General features: G+C 36.8%; 1 protein-coding gene across 1 annotated transcript in view; it reads left to right on the forward strand.

Moving 5' to 3' along the window:
- Window positions 1-8,194, forward strand: part of RFX6 (regulatory factor X6) — a 68,983-nt gene extending 60,789 nt beyond the window's left edge. Inside the window, exons 14-19 of the mRNA XM_062187685.1 lie at window positions 728-845; window positions 2,195-2,317; window positions 3,057-3,263; window positions 4,216-4,728; window positions 5,504-5,716; window positions 8,019-8,194. Coding sequence (XP_062043669.1) covers window positions 728-845; window positions 2,195-2,317; window positions 3,057-3,263; window positions 4,216-4,728; window positions 5,504-5,716; window positions 8,019-8,194 — 1,350 coding nt within the window. The remainder of the gene's footprint in view (window positions 1-727; window positions 846-2,194; window positions 2,318-3,056; window positions 3,264-4,215; window positions 4,729-5,503; window positions 5,717-8,018) is intronic.
- The last annotated feature ends 12,425 nt before the right edge of the window (window positions 8,195-20,619 follow it).

The following is a 20,619-nucleotide window of genomic DNA, read 5'->3' on the forward strand; positions in this document are numbered from 1 at the left end:
CTCCTTTCTTGACCAACATTTAGGAGTACAAGATATTATATACCTTCAATATCAGTCAATAAACTTAGAATTAAGTAATATCAGTCATGAAAGATAAACTTATAAAAGTGGAAAGGTCTGACCTTTTGCTACGTAGGAAGCTTTCATAAATACTTGCAGAAAATATGGCTTTAAGCATTCGCATTTCTAAATTCTAAAACCTTAGTACTTTTATTTTTTTTAATGTAGCTTCTTCAACTCTTTCAGTTAACCTCAAGTCGTCCATCATGAATCAAGGCAATAAGGACACATATATCCTTCACGATCTGTGTTAGTCTTTCCATATCGAAGAACCAGTTACAGTTTGGAGATTTTTTTTTCTTCTGGAAGGAAAACAAATTATTATTTAGGAACAGAAAAGTCAAAGTAAATAATTTCCATAAATAAAAAACCATCCCTTCACATTTTGCCTTGTGTTCTTTTAATATTACGTCAAAGAAAGTTAAAAGAGAAAAATATTTTAGAAGTATTTCCTTTTGTTGTGTTAAATATTGAGACACAGGCAAATATAGAATAGGCATTATTATCTCTAAAATGACAGTACAGACCAGGTAAAATTAAAATCCCTAGACAGATCATTTTACTTGATGAAATAAGTGTTGTGCCATATGTCATTTTATCTACTTCTTGGCCTATTAGGATGCTTGATTTTATGGTTTTATAGTTTCATTTGTTCCTTTACTTTTAGACCAGCAAACAAAATGGAAGATCGTTAAAGAAGAGGGCTCAAGATTTTCTGCTAAAGTGGAGCTTTTTTGGTGCTCGAGTAATGCATAATCTCACCTTGAACAATGCATCCAGTTTTGGTACTCTATGTGCTTTATACAACTCTTCTTAAATGAATTATATTATTCATTGCCCAGTCACATCTCCTGCCAGTGTTTAGACATGTTACATTATCACTTCTCAAACCGCTTTTGAATATTGAGCTGGTAGAGGTTGATAATTATGAGCCTGGGTTTTGGATTCAGACTACATTCAGGTTTCAACCTCAACACTGCTTTTCTCTGGCTGAGAGAAGCACTCTACTCATTGAAGAAAAGGAAGAATATAATTTTCGTAAGGTTGTAGAGGTACTTTAATGAGTTACCATACATAAAAACACATTTCCTAGCATCCAATAAACATTGAATGACTATGTTCTATTAGAGTTTGGATAAATATGAATTGTTCAACAAATAACAATAATAAACATTATTTTCCAAACATTACTCATTGCAATATGGAAAAATTTTGCATCTTTTCTGCACCCACATAGCTGACCTCCAGAAAACAAAGAACAGCTTAGAATTCACACTCTTATAGTTTCTGAATTATCTTTCCTAATCTGTATAACTTGTGAAACAAATTGGGTCAAAATAGCTTTTTCCAACTTGAATGTCTTCTTTTTCCTAGATACTCTGAAATTCCTAATTTTATATTTATGATGACAAACACGTAGACAGTAATTGCATTTAATAATTACATTTCAAGAAATCAGTTCACTTGTACTGAAGAATGAATTGAATGCATTTTATGTTGTTTGAGATAGACTTGCTCATATTTAACTTTTCTTAAAATATACAACATTTAAACCTAATTTTATTGGGAAAAGAAGGGTTTGTTGTGAAGCCTGTTGAGTAGTTAAAAGAATTTTTAATTTTTCCAGTTCATCTTTCACTCAAAAATTATTCTTTTGGTATTTTTTTCTGACTCATGGACATACTGTTTCAGAGCAGAAAGACATCTTACTTGATACATTTTTGAGACCACATTGGCTATTGTCTAATTATTTAGTACAAAGTAAACAGAAATAGAGCCGAGTAGAGCTCATTCTACTCAGGTTAAAGCTTATCATACTCCAGTGTGTGCCCTCTTAAAGCATAAAGTATGTCTCACTTTCATCCGTATTTTCCTTTGATGTAATTAGTGGCCAAAGAGCTGGCAGGCCAGTACACACAGTGAGCGGGGCAGGCGGTACACAGAAAGATTAGAGACCCAGGGGAAGCATGTTGGTCTTTGCAGGTCATTTAAAGTCCAACAAGTATTTGCTTATTTCAGTTGCTCCTTGTAAAGTGTGGTGAGATGGTCACAAAGATAACTTGACTTCTCTTTTTTCCCTCTCCTTTTTTTTCATCACAAAATGTCCTTTCTCTGTTCCCCATTCATAAACAAGGGTCTTTCCATTTGATCCGAATGCTCCTTGATGAATACATTCTCCTGGCCATGGAGACACAGTTTAATAATGACAAAGAGCAAGAGTTACAGAATTTACTGGACAAGTATATGAAGAATTCAGGTACTTTAAAAGAAATACCTTGCTTTACATATTTCCTTGTTTAAATCTAAGTTCAAGAGTTTGTTAAGTGCACCCGGTTAATTGAGTTTATAGTAGTCTGAGTTTTCCCTCAAACATGTAACTACAAACAGAATATTCTCACTCTTAGAGCAGTATTTTTCCTTTTTTCCATTTATATGCATGGAGTAAAGGAGTTTATAGGAAACTTTGAAGGATATAAATCAGTGTTATTAACTTCTGAGAATTAAGAAGCTGGAGAAGTCTCTATAATATAAGAGATAACTATATATTAAAGAAAACGCATGTGGTTTACTACATGCATATGTGGTATGTAAGCCCTATAGAAATTTAGGGAAGGAAAGGAACACATCTATTGGAGAGAGCAACTGTTCACTCCAGGGTAAATTCTTTAGTGTTTCTGAGAAAATATCTACACCTGTAAGCATACAACTAATAAAAGCCAAAACCCCTGTCAAGAACAAAATTCTTCCAGCTTTGATTCCCATGGAAAACATTGCTTAGGGCTATAGCCACATCGCCTTGAGTGCTCCCGATCTCCTCTGATCTCAGAAGCTCAGCTGGGTCAGGGCCTGATTAGTACTTGCATGAGAGAAAATATTGCTTAGGAGTTTCCAGGTTAATTGTTCAACCACAAAACATTTTCAGTTTCTTTTATTAGGACTTCTCTCCTAGGAATATGGGAATAATCTGTTTTTCCACTTCAAAAAAATCTTTCCAGATGCAAGTAAAGCTGCCTTCACTGCTTCTCCAAGTTCGTGCTTTCTGGCCAACCGTAATAAAGGGAGCTCAGTCTCCAATGACAGCATGAAAAATGAAAGCCAAGTGGAGACCACCTATCTTCCTCTGTCAGCTAGTCAAGGTGGAGGCTTGCCCTCTGCTCTGCACCCATTCCCTACAGGAAACACAGACAACATGCTGCTCACAGGTACACAGAGAGACACTTAGTCTGCAACACATCTCACCGATAATTCACATTGTATTAACATCATTATTAACATAGGTATCACATTGTGATAAGAATAACTACTGGAGGAAAAATAGAAGTATGAATAATTATCATTTTTAGTGGGGTAAAAAATAGATTAGGTGTATATAAAATCCTTAAAATCTTTGAAGATCAAAAAACAGTTTGCTTATTTATTTTTGACTTTTGAGGAAACGTTATTTCTCCCTCATTAAAATATTTTTAATTTATTAAATTAAAATATCCTAATATTTGGCCATATTAGGATAACCAATATAATAATTACCCCTTTATGCCTTGTATCTTTTTTTAAAATCCTGTCATGTACATTATTTCATTGAACATAAAGAAAACCTAGAAGGACCTTACAGTTCAAGAGTCGAGATTTCACCTATGGATTATCAGAAGCCAGGGGAGTTAGTTGGTGGCATTCACATATAGACATGATATTTGCATGCTGTTTTGAATTGACTGCTTTGAAGTTATGACCATTTTAACCTTAGTAATCAAACTTCCAGGTTATTTTTAAATTATGGATAAATATGAACTGCAGATTTTTAAGCATGACTTCTAACCACCTTCATATCTGTGGAGGAATGAAGCCACCTTAGACTTTCCTCTAAAGTCACCAACCCCAATTCTCCACTATTCTGAAATTTATAAGTATTGTAAACATATCTTTAAGTCTAGATTTCCTGGATTCCCTTAGTGCAGTTGCTTTTGGAGGATAGCAATGAACAAGTTGGGGGAAAATGTTATATTAATGATTTAAATCATTAAACATAAAGGATTAAAACCAGAAATCTTTTGAATATATATATACATATATATATATATATATTTTTTTTTTAAATGATAGCTCATCTCCTTTTGTGTGCCACTGTAAGTGAATGTTCTGGGAACTTTTTTCCAGGTCAAATGGAACTTCCACAGAGTGCTGGTAATCTGATGACACCACCCATTTCTCCAGCCATGGCAAACCGAGGAAGTGTCATTAACCAGGGGCCAATGGCAGGGAGACCCCCAAGTGTGGGCCCAGTACTCTCAGCTCCATCACACTGCTCAACATACCCAGAGGCCATTTATCCTACTCTCCCTGCAGCCAACCATGACTTCTATGGGACCAACTCTAACTATCAGACTGTGTTTAGGGCACAGCCCCATCCCCCTTCCGGCCTCTATTCTCATCGTGCTGAGCATGGTCGGTGCATGGCCTGGACTGAACAGCAGCTTTCTAGAGACCTCTTCAGTGGCAGTTGTGCTGGATCACCATATAACTCCCGGCCACCTTCTGGCTACGGACTATCCCCACATGCCCAAGATTCACACAACATGCAGTTTTTAAATACAGGAAGCTTCAATTTCTTAAGCAATACAGGGACCACCAGCTGCCAGGGAGCAACACTGCCTCCTAATTCACCTAATGGTAATAAAATTGTTAAATAGTTTTTTTCTGACTTTTGAGATGGTCATAAGGCAAAATCAGGACTGAGTTCCACCTCTGCTGAATAGAATATCATTCTGTGTGAGGCTTCTAAATATTATGGGAGCTTTAGATATTTGGAGCTGATTCCTGCTACATATGAATAATATTCCCTAATTCTGTGGATTTATTAAGGTTGCTTTTGTAAAAACCACATATGTTTTATATAATACATATGAAGTCAAGCCATATGCTTGAGATAAACCTTAATAGCCCCTAATGAAGAATGTTTTTTAGTGGATAATGTTTCTTCTGGAGAGCTAAAAGCATATTTTAAAGATTGAAAACCAAACAGTGACCCGGTTAAGTTGACAACTTGAAATTCAAGCAATTGGAAAGATCTGTGGACTCCTTTAGCCACCAAAATAGGCCCTATGTATCAGCTTCTTTGATGCTTCTGTATCAAGTGGGTCTATCTTTCTTCCATAAATATAGATCTATAAATAAGATAATAGTTGAAAAGTAGTGCAATCTTTGTCAGAGGCTAATATTGTGTTTTTTACTTTCTTCATGGGCAGGTCTTATAATTGAATGTATTCTTAAAAAACCCTACTAATGTACATAAGCGCAAACCCAACTCAATATTGAATGTAGATACAAATATAATATTCACAGTATGATATTTTTAGGAGTCTATCTAATTATATTGTCTATTTTTCCCCCGATATGTTCCTTGAAATAAGTTAGTATCAAATTCTCAATACTTTTTTTGTTATAGGATACTATGGAAGCAATATGACTTACCCAGAGTCTCACAGACTCGGGTCAATGGTGAATCAACACGTTTCTGTCATCAGCAGTGTTCGCTCACTGCCTCCCTACAATGACATCCATGATCCGCTTAACATATTAGATGACACTAGCAGAAAGCAAACCAGCTCCTTTTTTGCAGACACATCATCTCCAGTTGCATGTCGGACTCCAGTAGTAGGTAAATTATCTTAGTAGTTCTTGAAAACATTTTCAGTCTTTAACCTTCATTATGCAGCATAACTCTAAGGAGATGTTTTGAAGTGACCTGGGGCATGCATGTTTCCACAGTTGATGTATCACTCTGAATCCAGAATTATATTTTTATATCTGAATCTGTAGTTAGTAAGTGTTCACTTTCTCATTCTTTGTAGGATGAAAGCTATGGTTAGATCTATTATTCATTACAAAAGAATAGCTGGCATCTATTATATATATATGCTAAAATTTAATATAACCTATCAAATGCAGTCCAAAAGGCAATAAGTTTTATGGGATCAATAATGATGTCTGTTTATCACTGTCTCTTTATAACTGGTGGGCTTAACAGCAGTGCCAAGGAGTATCTTTGTAATCCATAATATCCTTCATTACCCAAAAACTGCTCCAAGTTTTAAAAAATGGTGTCATGAGATGGAGGCTGCACATGTCCCATGTGCACCTTTGTAGGAAATGTTGCTATTTTTATTATTCTATAGCACAAAATTAATGTGAAAATGAGAAAATCATGTGCTTGTCAGAAAGTCTCCTACCATATTTTTCAACTATGATGCAATTCCTAAGTCACATCTATGGAGAAATTCTGCAAGTTATGCTAGTTAAATGTCTACCACACAGTAGGAACTAAAAAAAAAATCTAGCAATGAAAATAGAAGTAAAAACTAAATCTGCACATAGATTTAGTCTGTAAATAATTAGTTATACATCATTGCTAATAACAGATTTGTGAATAAATCTATGAATAGGTTTAGTTTCTAAAATTACTGATAAGCCATTTTGTGGCAAGTATATATTCATTAAATTCAATAAAGACTATTAACATTTATATGAGATGATTGATAATTCCAATGGAATTTATTTCAAACTAACATCAATAAAGGGAGAGCATAAGGAAAAGTGAGGTGAATGCCCTCTCGTCCCTCAGTGTACTTTTCCAATAATTCAATAGGAAGCACTTCTTTCCTTCCTGTGACCATCACAGATGCTCTCTGAGCACAGTCTAGCAGCTCATCTCCTGCTTTCTGCAAATGGTCATTGCTTCTAGGTTACTCTAATGAAGCAGAAAATTCCACTTCAGGAAGTTTCCTCATTATGAGACTAAAATGTACCGTGTTGCTATTGTTACTATTAGTTCTATTTACTTGTAGAGATAGTGGAAGCTTTGATGGAACATAGGTGGGGAGTAGGGTGGATTCTAAGCTTTAGTTGTCAGAGATCACTTACTAAGTAGATTCAGAGTGGACTTCAGGGTATAAAGAGGGAATGGAGTAAGTGGGTAAGTAGAACAGGGAGAGCCAAAAGGCTTCCTTAGTTATAAAACTGTGTTTATAAAGCAATGAAAAGTCATCAACCACAGCTGGTGAGCCAGTTAGTGAATATTTTGGGGAACCTACAGTGTGCCATATGCATATTAGGTGAGAGGATATTGTGGTAGTCAGACCATAGTACCTGCCTGAAAGAAGTTTACAATCTAGAAAAGAGAGACTAAGGCAGTATGTATATAAACAAATGGATTAAAAAGATAATTTCAGGCATATTCAGTTAGAGTAAAAAAGAAGATAGTTACAGAAGATCTGGTAGAGTAGTTAGGAAAGGAATCCCGAGGTACAGAAACTTAAGTATAAAGTTGAATGATAATAAGATGAAGATCTGATGGTGGAGTTCTAGCATAGCCTCTGAAGTTGGAACAAGTTTGTTACCATGAATGGGCAGAGACAAGCCTGTGTGGACTGAACATGGTGAATGATGGAGAGAGTTGAGCAAAATAAACCAAAAGTCAGAGATCAATTCACATGGTGTTTTATGAACCAGAGCAGGAAGCTTGGATTTTATTTCAAAACTTTGGGAAGTCATTGCAGAATTTGAGGACAAAAGTGAAATTTTGATTTACACTTCAGGAAGTTCTGGGTGGTTTTTGGAGATGAAAGGATGAGACAAGTTGAGGGTCATAAGATCAGTTGGGAGGCTGTTATGCTGGTCCAGGTAAGAGAATATGGTGGTTTGAACTAAAATCAGAGAAGTGCAGATGGCAAGAAGAGGTAGATTAGGAGATATATTTTGCAGTAGAACTTCAGTTGAAATTGAGTTTCCTTTCTATGTAGAAGAAATAATTTTGAAAGAATTGTAAGTCAGAAAAATTGAAGAAAAGATGATTGCTCTTACAGATCATGTGCACTCAAATTTCAAAGAAATACTCTTAAAGTGGTACTTGCAGAGGAAAGAAAATGTCAATCATTTTCAAATGTTTATGTTTTTCCTTACAGCTTCCAGTTTGCAAACACCAATTTCTTCTTCCTCATCCCAGTGTATGTATGGAACTTCTAATCAATATCCAGCTCAAGAAACCCTGGACTCCCATGGATCTAGCAACAGAGAAATGGTGTCTTCTTTACCACCCATCAACACTGTGTTCATGGGAACAGCAGCTGGAGGCACTTAAACCAACAATGATGGGAGGAAGTTGACACTAAAAATCTCTACTGCACAAAAAATTCGCTCAGACTATCATCAGACTAAAGAAAATGAAATATTCAGTGACATTATTTTTCAAGTCACTGGTACTATGGATGACTCCATAGTGAATGGAAACAGTTACAGAGTTTGCCTTGCACACAAATAGTTTAAAATGTGATCTTATGATTAATCATAGTTTCAAACATTATCAAATGGAACTAACAGGGATTTGAAGATATAAATAATTCAACTATGAGAAATTAATATCTTACTTTTTAATTTATTGTCGATCCGTGTTTCCTTCATCTTTGGTTTATAAAAGCAAAAGCATATTTAATGCCTTTACAGTATCTTTAATTTATTAGGATCTCAGAATCATTGTTTACTACCCTTTATTTGACAAGAAGTCAAATGTGTGTGTTCTACCTCCTATGGAAATGTTTACAAAGTCAAGACTTTAATTCAATTCAGTCTAGACCAAAGTTGCTTGACTTTCAATTCCTGTGCATTAGCATGACGATTTTTGTTACATAGCAGTATTCCAATTCTATGTAACTAATTAAAGTTGACAAATGCTTTCCTCTCTTTATTTAAAAGAGATAAGAAATAAAGTAAATAATGTATGGAAATGTTTTTAAAGGTTTGGTTGCTCTCAGGGCTGGTACTATTTCTGACAAAGGCAGGACTCCTGTAGATATAAAATTAAATGGTAAAGCTGCTTGTATGAATGTTTGCATATCAGATCCATGCATATAAATATAAAGAAATTATGACTATTCTACTGTTGGAATCTTTTCAGATTTGGAAGCAGTCTTTTATCAAGTAGTTTGCTTATTGATTGAGAATGAATGTTCAGGCATCACCTGGATGCAAAGACTGATTCAGAAGTGAAGGATTCTTTTCATTATATAGATTAACACAAGGTGACAATACCATCAATCTAGCTTTTCATATTTTTGCTTTCCATATACCCTATCTGAAAGATCTGTTGTTAAGATTCAAGTCCTATAATTGAGACTTCTATTAACATTACAGGCTTTGCCTGTCTTAGGACAGAACTCATAATATCTTTTTTTAAACTTTTATTTAGCAAATATAAATTTCCAAAGTACAGTTTATGGATTACAATGGCTTTTCCCCCCCCATAACTTCCCTCCCACCCACACCACTCCCATCTCCCGCTCCCTCTCCCATTCTATTCACATCAAGATTCATTTTCAATTCTCTTTATATACAGAAGATCAATTTAGTATATATTAAGTAAAGATTTCATCAGTTTGCACACACAGAGAACATAAAGTGTAAAATACTATTTCAGTACTAGTTATAGCATTAATTCACATTGGACAACACATTAAGGACAGAGATCCCACATAAGGAGTAAGTACACAGTGACTCCTGTTGTTGACTTAACAATTTGACACTCTTGTTTATGGCATCAGTAATCTCCCTAGGCTCTAGTCATGAGTTGCCAAGGCTATGGAAGCCCTTAGGGTTCGCCGACTTTGATCTTATTCAGACAATTTCATAGTCAAAGTGGAAGTTCTCTCCTCCCTTCATAGAAAGGTACCTCCTTCTTTGATGGCCTGTTTTTTCTACTGGGATCTCACTCACAGAGATCTTTCATTTAGGTTTTTTGTTTTGTTTTGTTTTTTGTTTTTTTGCCAGAGTGTCTTGACTTTCCATGCCTACAATATTCTCATGGACTCTTGAGCCAGATCCGAATGCCTTAAGGGCTGATTCTGAGGCCAGAGTGCTGTTTAGGACATCCACCATTCTATGAGTCTGCTGTGTATCCCGCTTCCCATGTTGGATCCTTCTCTCCCTTTTTGATTCTATCAGTTAGTGTTAGCAGACACTAGTCTTGTTTGTGTGATCCCTTTGACTCTTAGACCTGTCAGAGCCATCAATTGTGAGCTGAAATTGATCACTTGGACTAGTGAGATGGCATTGGTACATGCAATCTTGATGGGATTGTATTGGAATCCCCTGACACATTTCTAACTTCTCCATTTGGGGCAAGTCCGATTGAGCATGTCCCAAATTGTACATCTCCTCCCTCTCTTATTCCCACTCTTATATTTAACAGGGATCACTTTTCAGTTAAATTTCAACACCTAAGAATAATTGTGTGTTAATTACAGAAGAACTCACAATATCTTTGTTAAAGAGTAGGTTATACTATAAACTACATGTGCATAATGAAAGGATCTGTAAGCCCCAAATACCCATTACAAATCAAAGTGTAATGTGGTAAAAACAAACTATGAAATTGGTTGCAGCAAGCCAAAAACAATTACCTATGGAAATTTTGGAGTGTTGCTACCATTTGTCGAGTAGTGTGCCCAGTAATATGTAATTCATTATCTGATTAATTAATCAGGGAAAGTTTGCAATCATAGCACACCAAATGTCATGTACTGTAGTAAAGTTGTAGCAGTAAAGGGTGAAATTAATAAAGGTTGGAATGAAATAGTAAATGAAAGAGTTTGAAGAAGTATTTGGCAATAAGTCTTGAAGACTAAGAATTAAAATTTCATTGTAAAGTGATTAAATATATTCTCAGTGTCTGTTTTGTGTCAGACACTTTATTAGACAAAGTGGAAAATATAAAGATAGAAAACACATTGGTGCACTTTTAGTATGTTTTGATATAATGACAAGAAACTCAATGAAGAGTTTTTAGTAGACAAGCAATATGAGGGAAGCAGTGTTTAGGGAATGTCTAGTAGCAGTTGGAGCAAGAAGGGAGGAGGAGGAATTAGCCTGAGCAGGTACTATTTGGGAGGCTGTTTCTCTCCTCTAGACATGCAGCAAATACAGAGAAGGCATGAAAGCAAAAAAGCTGGCGCTATGGCATGGCGGATAAAGCCGCCGCCTGCTGTGCCTGCATCCCATATGGGCGCCAGTTCAAGTCCTGGCTGCTCCACTTCCAATCCAGCTCTCTGCTGTGCCCTGGGAAAGCAGTGGAAGATGGCCCAACTTCTTGGGTCCCTGCACCCATGTGGGAGACCCGGAAGAAGCTCCTGGATCCTGGCTTCGGATTGGCACAGTTCCAGCCATTGTGGCCAATTGGGGAGTGAACCATCGGATGGAAGAACTCTCTCTCATTCTCTGCCTCTCCTCTCTCTAATTCTGACTTTCAAATAAATAAATCTTTAAAAAAAAAGAAAGCAGAAAGAAAGAATGTGGAGAGAGAAAGAAGCATGAGCATCATTTAAAAAAATACTATGAAGGATTTTCCCCTCATCCTAGCTACAAAATTTTCCCTACTCTATTTGCAAGACATCAGAGTGTAAATAATTGACTCTGTATTGATAGCTCTTTTATAAGTGAGGGGAAATGGTATGGAGCAAGGAAATACTCTAAAGATAGTAAGCTTCATCTCTGGGATTCATGTGTACCTGGCTGATAACAAGGTACTAAGTCTTGACATCACAAAAGGGCAAACGGCTAACTAGATCTTCTTCCCAAACAATGGGACTTGAGTTTGTCTTGTCAGGTGTATAACAGTGTTTCTCAATGCAGACACAATTAACTTTCAGGCAAGATCGTTCTTTATTGTGTTTGACTATTCTAATTATTACACAATATTTAGTGTTGCTGGTCCTCAAACACTGTCAATAGAATCCCCGTTCCCAGTCATTGTAGCAACCAGAAATACTTCACATTTTCTAAATTTGCCCTGGAAAGACAATGCTAGTCCTGCATGAATTAAAGGAGAATGAGACAACAAAAGATCTTGCTGCGCTTCAGCTGCACTCATAACTTAATAATTGTTTCATTTCTGGATTTAAAGCCTAGATTCTCAGGACATTTTCAGATATTCTTTTTGCTAATTTTATATAGTCAAAGGTTGTTGCATACCTTTTGGAAATTGTTTGCAAGTGGCTTTTTGAGGTTGTGGAGTGTCAGGAAGTAACTGTTCAAGCTTGTGTAAAATGTAAAATTAAGATTAGAAATCAAATTTCTAAAATACTCACTTAAGCTACTTTTTCAAATTTAGATTATGGTGCTTACTCTGGATAAAAGACATGATGACAAATGAACATTACAATTAATTCAGTAAATTCTTAATACAATTTAGATACCAGACACCTGTTTTGTAATACCTTAAAACCATTTTTATCATTAACATAGAATCATAGGTGAAAAAGGACTCACCTTATTTTTTTTTCTCTCCAGACAATGTTGCACTGAGAAAAGTTAGGGCTCTCCTTAGTTTCATATTCCCAAGTATTCTTTCAGGTCAGAGAATTTGTTATTTTTGTTGTTTAATATGTAAACTAAGTTCCAGTTCCAGTTATGATTTAAAAACTGTTCTGATTCTGCTTCTAGAAAGAACAATCTATAAGACATTTGAGGTCTCACACACAGAAAGCCTATTTTTCTAAAAAATATATTTTTAAAAAATTTTAACTAGTTTTTTACAGATTCAATATAGATTTGTAGATAGAATTCCAAGATAATGACATTCCTTTCCTCCTTCCCTATCTTCTCCCTCCCACATGCTCCCTTTCACCCTGCTTTCTTCTCCCTTTCTTTTCTTTTTAGTTTTTGAGATAACATATTTTAAATTTACATTACTATAAAAAGACTTAATACTTCACCAAATTATAAGTTTAACAAGTAAAAAGCAAAAAAGTTATAGTTTGGTGGGAATGTAGATAACAACTATTGATAATAATTCAATGGAAAAATAACCATTTTATAAAACTTTATTTATAGTGATACTGATACACAAAGGTCTTTCTTTGTATAATTTAACTTCCATTTATTAGAGAGAACATGAGATATTTGTATTAAAAATCATCTTTTGGAAATGGAGAGGGAGTAGTATTTTTGGTGCCCACAATGCCTAAAGAAGGTAGGTGCACTGGCTTCTGTGCTAGGACCAGGAGTATGAAAATGCTTCAATGTGTGAGACAGAGTTAGATAGCATATAATTCTCTCAGATAATCTCTTCAAGGCTCCAATATTCATATGCAGCCTAGAGACACAAGCAGAGGAGGTAGAGCTAGAAGGAGAGGTGGGGAAGCAGTAGTAGAGAGATGTGGAGTTGTCAGAGGGACCCCCAGGGCAGCAGTGATTGGATCTTTCCCGTGGGACTCTGGCATGACAGGATCACAGAGTTGCAGCCATGCTGTTCTGACTGGTGAGGAATAATGCACAATTCTCTTCTGCCCACTTGAACGTGCTCCTGGAGCCTTTGATGGATGCAGTCTCCACGTAGCCACTGAAAATACAACTGCTTTCACAGCACTGCCAGGTTCCCAACAGTAGGTGTTTCCCTTTCTGCAGAAAAACTTAATACACAGAAAATCTGAGATGCACTGATTTTATTTTTTATGGACTGAATCTGTTTTTAGGCCAATTCAGTCCACAAAAATAAGATAAAGAATGCTGTCAACTCTAAGTCAACCTCAGTAGTGCATTTCCTTCCCTACCACATCCGTTTTAAAAAATGGGATGGGGGCCTAGAAAAAGAACGAAAAAAAAAAAAAAAAAAAAGAGAATGAGAGAGGAAAGAAAGAGAAAGCGAATCTTTGAAATAAGTTTCAACTTTTTAAAAAAGAAGGCGGCAAATGATCATAATCTGTCTGAACTCTCTGGAAGGGGATAATACAGAGATGTGGGTTTCTATATCACAAGGACTGAACCTAACCACCATACAAGTGTCACAATAGCAGCTATGAGCCTTTAGAAAGGCTGGGGTAGTAAACTGTTCACCCTGTATTTTGAGGGCAGATTTACAATCCAGGGTGAGTTATAGAAATTTAAACAAAAACCTTCCAGAAAAGTAAACAACAGTGATTATGGCATACAGGACATTTTGTTCTTTGGGAAAGATAAGAAAGATGAATTTATATAAAAGGTTATTGTGCCATCTCATTCAATTATTGAATTCTAAATTAAGTCTTGAGTTTGTCAATGACATAGAACACAAACTGCCTGTTCCAAATGCACACTGATTAGATGAAAAGAAAATAAATTACAGTTATTCCTTGATTATAAGTATTAGCAATAGCTAGAAAAGATCAGGAGATGTAAGTGGACTCTGGTGAATGATTTATTTACTAATTTTGAGATATTGAACCAGAAAATAAGTTCTTGCTCTCTTTCCACATTGAGAAGAGGTTTTAAATTAGTTTTCTAACATCAAAATCCTATAAGTCATACTTAACTCTAACTGATCTGGCTAAATAATGCAGGGGTAGAAATGTTTCCTGTTATAAAAACAATTATTTTCCAGAATCAGCAGAATAAATTTTTTACTTAGGATGTGTGTGTGCGTGTGTGTGTGTGTGAAATCTAATCCAGCTGGAGAGTTCTAATTTATCCTCCAAATTTCTTTAAATGTCTGTATTTTCCATCATACTAATGCAGAAGCTCATGAGGATAAAATTGACTACTGATTCACATTGCCCTTTTACTTTTCATATCTTAAGGCTGTAAGAAACCTTTTTGTCCATTCAATAGCATGAGGAGTGTTTGGTACATAAAAAGAGTATCCCCAGATTCCTGTTTCCCCTCAAATTTTGATGTCATTATTTACAACTATTTGAATTCAACTCAAAAATTACATTTATTGCTTCAGTATTTTTAATGAAATATCTTGATGCATTCTTTACTTGTTTAGATTTTGTTGAGGAGTTAGTGTGTTGAAAGTTCCAGAGGATAGTCTATGTAATCTCACATTTTAAACATGCCTGCTCACACTGGTGATAACAAGAGAATCAAGGTCCCTGCCCTCATTGAGTTCATAGTTTATGAAGGAGAGAAGAAATTAAGCTAAACAATTACACAACTGACTATAATTAAGAATTCATTACAGGTGTGAAAAGTGAAAGCTACTGAGAGAAATTATAGCAAGGATTAGCCTCCAGGAGGTGTGTGCATGGCAAAGATGGGGTGGGGAAGGCTAGTCAGAGCAGCTTCTTGTAAGTAGTGACATGTAGACTGAACCTAAAGAATGAGTAGTGAGTGGATGGGATTGTTGGGTGGGGGAACAGTTGTGAGCAGCAGAATAAGTAGTAAGGAGCTACCATGTGAAGCCTACAGCTGGACAATGGGAAATGACAAGATGTGACAAAACAAGGACGTGTGAGTTACCAGGATGAGGCTGGAGAAAGATTCCTGAGGCTTTCAATTTCAATGATGATCTTAAGGATTTACTGATATAAGGTCCGAAGCTTCTATATGGTTGGGAAGGTCTATAAAGAATTAGAAAAAGTTGCTAAGAATATCAAGCTGAGATTTTCAGAAGCTCTGAAATACTGAAGCATTATCATGAGAACAGCCTTGTCTTCCTAGTTTCCACAATTAAAATTATTTAACAGCTGGTAAATCGCCTCTATGTGTTCTATAACAACACATTATCATGGGATTATTTTCATGGAATTCCTTATTTAGGTTTTAATTGAGATCCTTTCAAAACTGATGATTCCGTTCAATATAAACAAGTTTTAGTATAGCTCTATTCTCTTTCCACAAATTCCAAACTGGTTCTCTAGAAAATCTTGAAAAATACACTTAAATAACAAGGAAAGGAAAAGAAATATGCTAATACTTTTAAAGGACATTTCCATGTTGTGTTGGTGTGATAGATTTTCACCCTAAAGTTTAAGGGAACAAAAGGTGAAAAGGTTAAAACAAAGACTTGTCAGTGTGATGTGATGACTTTCTACCTCTTTTCCTAAAATAGATGCTGTAGAATCTCCAAGTAAGAATTCGGTGAGGAACACATTTACAAAGGTGAAAAATTAACTACTCAATATGATACTTGCTCTAAAGTAAAGAGAAACCATTGTGTTTATTAGTGAAAGACAAGGTTGGTGTTCCTTCTAATCAATAGTCAGAATGAGGCTTGGAGATTTACAGCCTTCAAGCATCTTTAAACACACAGAGGCAAATATGAGTTTCATGGGCAGTTTGTTAATCAAGATTTGTCATTTGGCTTTGTGTGCTTTAGCTTATTAATGTTTCACATATAACCCCATAAAAAAAACAAAACTGCTTCCACATTTTGTACTTGATTTCTTGCCTTCCAACTTTGGAGGCGATGTATTCGTTCTCTTTGCCACCCTCCCTATTCCTCTCCTCACACACTGTTTCTTGCATCCCTCATTGTCTGGATATAATATATAGTGTCCGTTTTCACTCTGTTCCTCCAAGAAATGTCACCTGGAAAGTGTACCTGACAGTGGTATCTGTTGTGTTTTCACAGGAGCTGAATATCCTGTTGACTAGAGGATTAGAGTGGCTTGGACATCAAATCAGCAGATAAAGCCTCTTAGGGCACATTGAACCTTGGGTCAATGATAACCCCTTAGCATATTAGTGATTTTCTCACATGCTAAACACTCTTTAGGGAGTAAGGAAAATTTGGCCGAGAACTGACTAGTGAACCCTAGAAATCCAAAAGAGTCCCTTGTCTTTGGCATGTGCTGAATGACCTGACTTAGTGAAAACTTCTGCATAGCTTTTCCTGGGCTCCTTGCATTTCTAAATCCAATAGGTGCAGCAGGGACTAAAATGTATCAGAATGATGCAGTAAAGTCTCAGGCTCTCCTAGGAAAAGTCACTCCTTCAGATTCCCATATTCACCTTCATTTAATAGCAGTATAATGCTTATTGAAGTTTCCATTAAAATATAAAGTCAGAATTAACATAAAGTGTGATTCCAAAGAGTTGGATCTGTTTGAAACCACACTTATTGTGTGATGAATTAGTTAACTTCTCAGAGACATACATTTCTCATCTGTAAAATGAGTTTAATAATAGGATTGCCCACAAAAGGCCTTGTGAGGATGAAATTTTTGAAGTTTTTATTTATTTTCCTCTCATTTGAAAGGTAGAGAGTCAAACAGAAATACACAGAGAAAGATATCTTCCTTCTGCTCTTACTCCCCAAATTCTTGCAAAAGCCAGGGCTAGAGCCAGCTGAAGTCAGGAACTCCATTTCGGTCTCCCACGTGTTAGCAGGGACCCAAGTACCTGTGCCATCATCTGCCACCTCTCAAGGTGTGCATTAGCTGGACTGCAAGTTGAGTAGCCTGGACTAGGTTCAAACAATCTCAATATGGGAGGCAAGATTCACAAATGGCAACTTAACCTCTGTGACAAACACCTGACTTTTATAATTAAAAAAAAAAAAACCTTTATTTATTTGTAAGGTATGTGGGGAGAAAGAAAGAGAGAGAGAGAAAGGGAAAAAGGGATTGATGTCCTATCTGCTGGTTTATTCCCAAAATGTCTACAGCAACAGAGAGGGCTGGGCCAGGCCAAAGCCAGAAACCAAAACTCAATCCAGGTCTCCCATGTGGATGACAGGGACCCACCTATTTGAGCCAACACCAGCTGCCTCCCAGGATGTACATTAGCAGGAAACTGGAATCCAGAGCAGAGCAGGGACTCAAACCCAGGCACTCCAAGATAGGATGCAGTCATCCCAAGTGGCATTCTAACTGCTGTGCCAAATGTCTGCGCTGGTTTTTGTGAGGGTTAATTGAGTTATTTAGCATATTGGCTCTTGACAAATTGTTCAGGATCAATAAATGCAATTATTATTAATTATTATTATTTTTATTCAAATTCCTTGGATTAGTAGTTATATTAAAAGCAATGCCAACTGTTCTTTTGTCTCTTTATATGTAATGTAGACTTGCTATATAGCTACAGTTGTCTAGTAAGATAACCTAGTTAATTAAATAAGAATGTATTATGTAAAAGTAAAGGGAAAAAAGCAAAATGTAGTAAATAATTAACTACTCCAATATGTTATCCTAAAGACAACTCTTATAGGCCACAAGATGGTCTGGCTGTTAGTTATGAAAACAAGATTACAATGATATTATCAAATAATTTGTTTTTTACTGACTTTGTATAGAAATATAAATTGCTTCTCTGTTAATCAATAATTCTAGGAGGGGAACTGTCAGTATCTATTTCAGTCTGATTACCTTTGTTTTCACAGACCTGCAGTCCAAAAATAAGAATTTGAGATTTTTTCTGTGAAAATTTCTATTAAAAGGACAGTATTTTTATTGTTTTTTCCTTCCTTAAATGTCAATTTTTTAAAAATACAGTTGACTCAGTCTATCATCACAAGTTATCGATGTGTAAGATCATCATGGTTTGACAACTGTAAGGTTAGGAACAAAGTACTTTCTTTTTTTAAAACAGTTTTTTTTTTTATTTGAAAGGCAGAGTTACGGGGCAGGGGGGACAGAGAGAGAGGTCTTCCATTGACTGGTTCACTCCCCAAATGGCTGCAACAGCTGGGGCTGGGCCAGGCCAAACCCAGGAATGAGGAGTTTCTTCCAAGTTTATCATGTGAGTGCAGAGGCCTAAGCACTTGGGTCATCTTTCACTGCTTTTCCAGGAGCATTAGCAGCGAGTTGGATGGGAAGTGGAGCAGTCAGAACTCAAACCAGTGCCCATTTGGAATGCCAGCGTTGCAAGAGGTAGTTTAACCTGCTATGCCACAATTCCGGCCCCTAGAACAAAGTACTTTCTGTTCTCTGTTTTTTAAGAAAAATCTTTAACCTAACCAAAAACACTTTTTCAAGCCACTACACTCAACACTCAAATGTCAGTTATTGACAACCTCTGCAAAGCTGTTTCACAAGCACCTTGAGCTCAGATTGCATTCTCTCTGTTTTCCTCTCCTGAAGGTAGCTCTGCAATGGAATCCAGAAACATGGAAATCATCCTAAACTCTACACCCTCCTCTCTAACATCTCCTGGCTGCTCAATTCCTCTTCATTATGTCTCTGAGCTCTGTCATCTTCGTATGTACAACCCAATGCAAACTCTCATCTCTTGTTAGGATTATGAAATGAGCCCCAATTCTATCAATTTTTCTGTCATGACTAGAAAGTATTTCTTTTTTTAAATTTATTTATTTTATCTTAAAGATAGAGAGTTAGAGCTAGAGCTAGAGCTAGAGATGAGAGAGAGATGAGAGAGAGAGAGACAGAGACAGAGGCAGAGATGAGGGGGAAGAGAGAAAGAGGGAGAGAAAGAGGGGGGCGGAGAGAGAGAGAGAGAGATAGAGAACTCCAAAGTGCTGGTTCGCTCCCCAAATGCCCACAATAGCCAGAGTTGAGACAGTCCAAAGCCTGGAGCTGGGAATTCAATCCAAGTCTTTTCATGTGGGTGGCGAGGACCGAATTACTTGAACCATCACCTGCTGCCTCGCAGACTGCACATTACCAGGAAGCTGAGTCAGGAGTAGTGCAGGCACTCGAATCCAGGCACCACTATGCCAAGGCCCACCCTGAAAATGCACACTGCTGGCCGGCGCTGCGGCTGAATAGGCTAATCCTCCGCCTGCGGCACCAGCACCCCAGGTTCTAGTCCCGGTCAGGGCACCGGATTCTGTCCGGGTTGCCCCTCTTCCAGGCCAGCTCTCTGCTGTGGCCCTGGAAGGCAGTGGAGGATGGCCCAAGTCCTTGGTCCCTGCATCCGCATGGGATACCAGGAGAAGCACCTGGTTCCTGGCTCGAATCAGTGCGCTGCGCAGGCCACAGCAGCCATTGTGGGATGAACCAACGGAAAAAGGAAGACCTTTCTCTCTGTCTCTCTCACTGTCCACTCTGCCTGTCAAAAAAGTAAATAAATAATGCACACTGCACCTCTGCTCAAAATACGTTGCTGACTCCTCTTTGACTTCATGGGAAGGCTCACATCAGTCTGCATGGAGCTAAGGCTTTTTTCCTTTTCCTGCTTGAAGCTAGTATTAATCAATAGAATATGTACACTCTGGGACATTGTCTACAATTGGAACATTTGCAGAATTTTTATGGAAAAAGTAATCACTCTGCAGGTATTGGGATTTGCTTTATGTTTTGTGGTCAGAGTAGAAAGCATAGGAATAAAAATGATATATGACCAATATAGATGAAAATGCTTACAAAAATCAATAGTTCTAATGGCTCTAAATATTCAGGATATTAACATTTGACACAAATAATTTGGCTCAATTGTCAGCAATTTTAATGTGTGACAAAATGATTTTGAAAGGTTGAGGAAAGGCTTGATACATACCCACGACATACAGGGAAATAGAGGTATAATTGAAGCTGAAGCTGAAGATAAAAGTTAATGCACAGGAATTTAATAAACTCTATAAACTGTCTCTTCCCTATGCTACCCCATGTTTAGCTAATTCTTATTCGGCCTTCAAGTAGAGATGGTGCTTCCCCAGGAATCTCTTCTGACCCTCCAAAGTGCAGAGTAGTGTCCCTCTCCCATGCTCTATTCAAGTCCTTCACTCCCCCAACATGACATACATTGTGCTATTTTTTTTCTGTAAACTGAACTGGATTATAAATTGTGGAATGACTAAGTCAAATATCATTCCCAGGGTAATACATATTTAATTAAAAGTACATGCAATGGACATAT

The sequence above is a fragment of the Lepus europaeus genome, chromosome 3, assembly GCF_033115175.1.
Source record: "Lepus europaeus isolate LE1 chromosome 3, mLepTim1.pri, whole genome shotgun sequence".
Taxonomy (NCBI): domain Eukaryota; kingdom Metazoa; phylum Chordata; class Mammalia; order Lagomorpha; family Leporidae; genus Lepus; species Lepus europaeus.